The sequence below is a fragment of the Leptopilina heterotoma genome, unplaced genomic scaffold (assembly GCF_015476425.1).
Source record: "Leptopilina heterotoma isolate Lh14 unplaced genomic scaffold, ASM1547642v1 Lhet_217, whole genome shotgun sequence".
Taxonomy (NCBI): Eukaryota; Metazoa; Arthropoda; class Insecta; order Hymenoptera; family Figitidae; genus Leptopilina; species Leptopilina heterotoma.
In genome coordinates, this window is record NW_025110934.1 from 397,001 (window position 1) to 402,979 (window position 5,979).

The following is a 5,979-nucleotide window of genomic DNA, read 5'->3' on the forward strand; positions in this document are numbered from 1 at the left end:
AACATAAATTCAAATTTGCTTAAAAAATTTCTATTTTAGAAAAAAGCTCTTTTTATAAAAGTTACAGATAATAAAAATAGGAATATTTCTTATTAAGGTCTTTTTCTAATACAATCAATACTTTCCGAGATATTCGAAGAAAACTGACATTTTTACACATTTACATTAAATATCGATGGGTGTTACGAAAAAAACTCTTAAAATTCTTTTGCAAGAAAACTAACACTCCTGATTTTTAAATGAAAAAATGAACTTTTAATTTTAAAAACTAATTTTATTATATTAAATTTTTAAATAAATATTACAACATACAAGAGGAAATTCGAAACAACTCTCTTATTTGTGCCGTAAACTTAAAGTCGAAACTGTATTTTTGGTTATATTTTCTTCAGGATTGTTTTTTTTCGTCCTGAATCTCGACTGTTTTTTTGTAACACTCATCGATATTATCAAACTTACACTGTGTATACAATATTTACACGTTACTATGTTCACGTTTATAAATAACAACCTGAAAGGTTGATTTTTTCTTGTAAAACAAGAAGTACAAATGTCTAAAAGTAGAGAGCTTTAACGCACGAATTTGATTAAAAAAAATGTAAAATGTAATTTTTTCCGATTATCTCGGAAACTATTCATTGTATTAGAAAAAAATCTGAATAAAAAATATTCCCTTCTTTATTATGTGTAACATTTAAAAGAAAAGTTTTTGTCTAAAATTAAAATTTTGTAAGCAAATTAAGAACTTTAAATATTGAACATGATGTTAATATAGAGAATTAAAACTTGCTGAATTTTATTATAAAGAAAAAAATTTTAGCAAATTTTATATCTACATTTTAAATCAGCAAACATTTTTCTTTTTTTATAAAGAGTACGTTGAAAATACGTTGAAATACTTTTCTTATTCTTAAAAAATACATTTTTTAGAAATTTTTTGTTTGAAATATACAAACGTTTTTTTTTCTTTATTATCACCACGTTGAGTATTAAAAGTCGTTCTGGTACAAAAGGTCCAATGCAAAAGATCCAAACCAAAAGATCCAAAAAATTAAAAATCCAAAAGGACAAAAAGTCCAAACAAAAAAAAATATTTTCTATTGTTTTTATTTTATTTTTTTTAATTTAAAAAGTGCAAAAAAATATATGTTCTATTGTTTTTATTTTGGTATGAAGTTGTTACAGAAGTAATCTGAATGTCATTAAATTTGTAGTCTGCATTTTTGAACATTACATATTCCAAATTTTTAGTTTATTTTTAAAATGGCTACTGCGAGTCAAAATTTAGAAGTTGAAGTAATAATGAAGAGAAGAGTTCGATATTTACATGTAAATGGTTTTTTATATACAAAACATTCAAGTGGCGTTGAAGGAAAAATTTATTTGCGATGTAGAAGTAAGGGTCAGTGCGGGGCAAGAGCAACTACAATTACTACCGGACATACATTGAATCTTGTTTCTGGAGGAGAAATGTTACAGGAAATGTACAACAATCCAAACGACGATAGTATTCGAGAAGCGTCACGAAGCATGTGCGCTTTGGCGTTTGTACGACCGGAAGATGTGCCTGCAGTTTTTGACTTGTTTTTGGATGAAGTACCGGAGGATTTTGTACCTATAGCGGAATACTTTGAGGTTAAAAATTAAATCTGAATTTTAAAAATTAAATTAAAGAAATATTTTATTTAATACATTGCAATTTTTCTTAAGGTGTGGTATATTCGTGGAAAACCTGCTAGAGGCAGAAGGAAAGCCGTTTCCGTTCGATATGCCCCTATATTATGGAATCATTATCAAGCTGTCAATCAAAGAATTGCAAGAACTAATAACGCGTCAGAGGGCTGGCATAACAGATTTCAAGTTGTTCTTGGTCGATATCATCCTAGTCTCTATGCTTTTCTAAATGAATTACAACAAGAACAGGGCGACACAGAATGCATGATTAATCAGCTCAATCTGGGTCAAAAAATACGAACACTACCTACAACGCACTTTCAAAAGATGGAGGTAAAAGTTATTAGTATTGTATCACAGTATCAAAATTACGTTGATGAAAATCGAGAAATAGATTACATTAAAGCGCTTGGACACCATTTGCATTTTTAAATAATTTTACATATTTTGGACAATTTGCAATTTTGGACTTTTTGTACTCTTGGATTTTTTGTACTTTGGATAAAAAAAATTTTTGGACCTTATAGATTGGACCTTTCGTCTTGGATCTTTCGGATTGGATCTTTTGTACCCCAATCATTAAAAGTACTGTCAAAAAACGTTTGAATTTTACAACAACACATTACTAAATATAAATAAAACAAATGTTTTCCTTCCTTTATAAAGAGTACGTTGAACTTTTAAACTGAATAAAGAACAACGCGAAATACATTTCACTTCTTAAAGAATAAATTGTTTTTAGCAAATTTTTATTTTGGAAAATTCAAACGTTTTTTTAACAGCACTTTAAATATTGAACATGATCCATTTAATATATATTACATTAGACATAAAATTTATATAACATACCGTAAACTGGGGCTATTAGGAACAGATTTCAACTTGAAAGTCTTGCAACTTTTTTGTGTATTAAAATATTGCCTTAATATTTTGTTTCTTTTCTTCATCTGGGCGAGCACCTTCGAGGGTTAAATAATTGCCTTGATCAAAGCTGGAATTTTAAGCAAAAAAGACGAAAAAGACGCATTTTTTCAAAATTACAAAATGGGGTTATTAGGAACAAAGCGGTAAAAACCATTGGAAAACGTATTTAAAGTTAAAGAAGTTATTTTTTACTGCTCGAAAGTAAACACTGAATGTAAAACAAAACTAAAAGAGCGAATGTGTGTTTTAAACGATGCTGGTATCATCAGTTGAGGTCGATGATGGAATCACTTGTCGTTTTTTGCGACTTGTCGGTACCAAAACTCTTTTACAATTTCGAACCATCTTTGAACACTAAAAACCAAATTAGGTGATAAAAAATAAAAGAAATTACAAAAAACTTACGTTTTGACAACACACTTTAAAAATTCGGAAGAAATAATTGTGTGCCTTATATACCCGCCGTTTGTGAATTTTGGTTTTTGTTTCTAAAATCTTACTGTAAATACAAAATAAACATATTTATTACTTAGTGAACTCAATAAAGTTTTCCTTAAGAAATCCTATTAATAAGAAACAATCACTTTGAGAAGTTAAAAATGAAACAACTTACCTCAGCAATCAAATGTTTTCCACGTTTGAAACTTCACTAAAACACATTAAGTCACTTACAAGCTACTATAAGTAGTTTACAAAATAATTAATAATCACAATTATTGCATTGAAAAGTGTTGCCAGTTACCGCAGCAACAATTTTTCAAAAGCAAGTAACACAGTTTATCGATAAATGGAGCCGATAGCATCAACTCCACCCGAAAACAGAATTTTGTTCCTAACAGCCCCGGAGTTCCTAATAGCCCCAGTTTACGACATATGTCATTTAACATAGAATTAATTTAACATATATTTTATTTGCTATAAAAATCATTTAGCAATAATTTCCATTTAACGTAAAAATACAATTGACTTGAATTTTATTTCACATAAAAATCACTTGACATAAGTTTTATTTAAAAGAAAATTAATTTGAGGTAAAATTTGTTAAACATTCACGTCATTTGACATAATATACATTTAATAAATTTTATTTTGTCCTAAAATTCATTTGTCATAAATTTCATTGGACATAAATTTCACTTGACATAAATTTCATTTGATATAAATGTCATTTAACCCTTTAACGCCCAAATGTGCTGTTTTCAGACTTGAATTTTAACTACGTACAACTATTAAAAGAAAGCTAAAAAAATTCCAAAAGTACTATTTCCTACTATTTTCGGGGTCGCTTTTTCGAATGGCGTTGTCAAAATTTCCAAAAAATAAAATTAACCCCCTCTTTTAATGACATTTTCCAAAAAATGCAAGATTTTTGGATGAATTTTTTTTTATTGCAATTTTCATTGTTATATCGGTATCTACATATCGTCTAAGGTATAAAAACCGTATTCGCTAATTACGAATCTGATGTTAGTTTTGAAAAATTCAAAATAGCGGATTCAATATGGCGGACGATTTTTTTTTAAATTTACCAAATTCGCCTAAAACTTGTTATTCGGAGGTTTTCAGGGTCTCTGATTACGAATATGATGTTAGTTTTTAAAAATCTAAAATAGCGGATCCAAAATGGCGACCAAAAAAATAAAAATTATTCAGTTTGGCTTAAAATTGGTACTCGGGGGTTTTTGGGGTTGCTGATTACGAATATGATGTTAGTTTTTAAAAATCGAAAATGGCGGATCCAAAATGGCGACCGAAAAAATAAAAACCATTCTGATTGGCTTAAGAATTGGTACCGTTTTGGTACCCATTTATGTTCAAATAAATAAATAAATAAAACACAATTATATTTTACACAAAAGTATCGGCGCGAATTAAAAAGTTGATTTCGCGCCTATATTTTCATGTCAAATGATCTTTATGTTAAATAAAAACTATGACAACTTAATTTTATGTTAAATGAGAATTATGTGTAATGACTTATTCGTCAAATGAAATTTATATCAAGTGAACTTTATATAAAATGAGAATTATGTTAACTGGGATATATACCAAATGAAATTTATGTCAAGTTAATTTTATGTCAAATGAGAATTATGTTAAATGGCATTTATGCCAAATGAAATTTATATCAATTTAATTTTATGTTAAATAATAATTATGTTAAATGATATTCACGTCAAATTAAATTTATGTCAAGCGAATTTTATGTCTAATGATATTCATGTCAAATAGATTTTGTGACAAATGAGAATGACGTTTATGACAAATGGAATTAATGTCAAATGAATTTTATAACAATTAAAATTTACGTTAAATGAATCTTATGGCAAAGAAATTTATGTTAAACGATTTTGATGTCATAAGAAATTTATGTTACATATTTTTTATGTCAAATGGGAATTAAGTTATCTGAGTTTTATGTAACATAATATTTCTGTTAAATGAATTCATTGACAAATGATATTTAGGATGTTAAATGGTTCTTGTGTGCAATGAAATTCATGACAAATAATGTTCATATTATGTGAATTTTAAGTTAAGTAGTTTTATATCAAATAACTTTTTGGCCAAAAAAGATTTCGGGAATAAGCATGCGCCTCATAAAGAGTACGTTGAACTTTTCAACTGAATTTTCGTATAAGAAACTTTAGAAAATTGTAGTACATAAAAAAAATTTCCTTGAACAGTGTTTAATTTAAAAAATAAAGCTTAAAAAAATTTATAAAAAAACATTCAGTTAAGTAAGATAATGTCACAAATATGTTTACAACATTTTAAGCATATAAAAAGACATTCTAAAAACGTTTTTGGAACGTTTTTAAAACAAGGATGGTTTTTTGCCCACTGGGGTTTTCTGGTGAAATTTTTCTTCTTTTTGTATCAGTCGGAATCTTGGAATGGTGAGCAATTCTTCTTTTTTTTAAACATGGATCCTGATTCTCGTTAGGATCAAGTAGAATGTTTTGACTTTTTTGATGGTGAAGCTGGTAGTTGTAAATTTTTTGAGGTGGAAGGTTTCGGTAAAATAGAAGTAAAAGCCAACGCTGCATTTCTCAATCCATTAATTATCATTACATGAATTATTTACTGATAATTTTGGTGAAGCCGTTTTTTTAAATTTTTCGACGTAGAATGTTTTGACTTTTTTTTTTATTAAAAATGGTTACTCGGGGGGTTTTAGGGTCGCTGATTATGAATCTGATGTTACTTTTTTAAAATTCAAAATGGCGGATCTAATATGCCGTTAACTTTTTTAAAAACTGATTGTATTGGCTTTAAATTGACCATTCGGGGGTTTTTGGGGATGCTGATTACGAATCGGTTATCACTTCTTTAAAATTCGAAATAGCGGATCCAATATGGCTGAGAATTTTTTAAAAA

The 5,979-nt window shown here is 27.9% G+C and overlaps 1 protein-coding gene across 1 annotated transcript; it reads left to right on the forward strand.

Moving 5' to 3' along the window:
• The first annotated feature begins 1,263 nt into the window (after window positions 1-1,263).
• Window positions 1,264-2,106, forward strand: LOC122501847. The gene is made up of 2 exons (XM_043611610.1): window positions 1,264-1,635; window positions 1,711-2,106. The coding sequence occupies exons 1-2, from the start codon at window positions 1,264-1,266 to the stop codon at window positions 2,104-2,106; spliced, it is 768 nt and encodes a 255-aa protein (XP_043467545.1).
• Window positions 2,107-5,979: the final 3,873 nt, after the last annotated feature.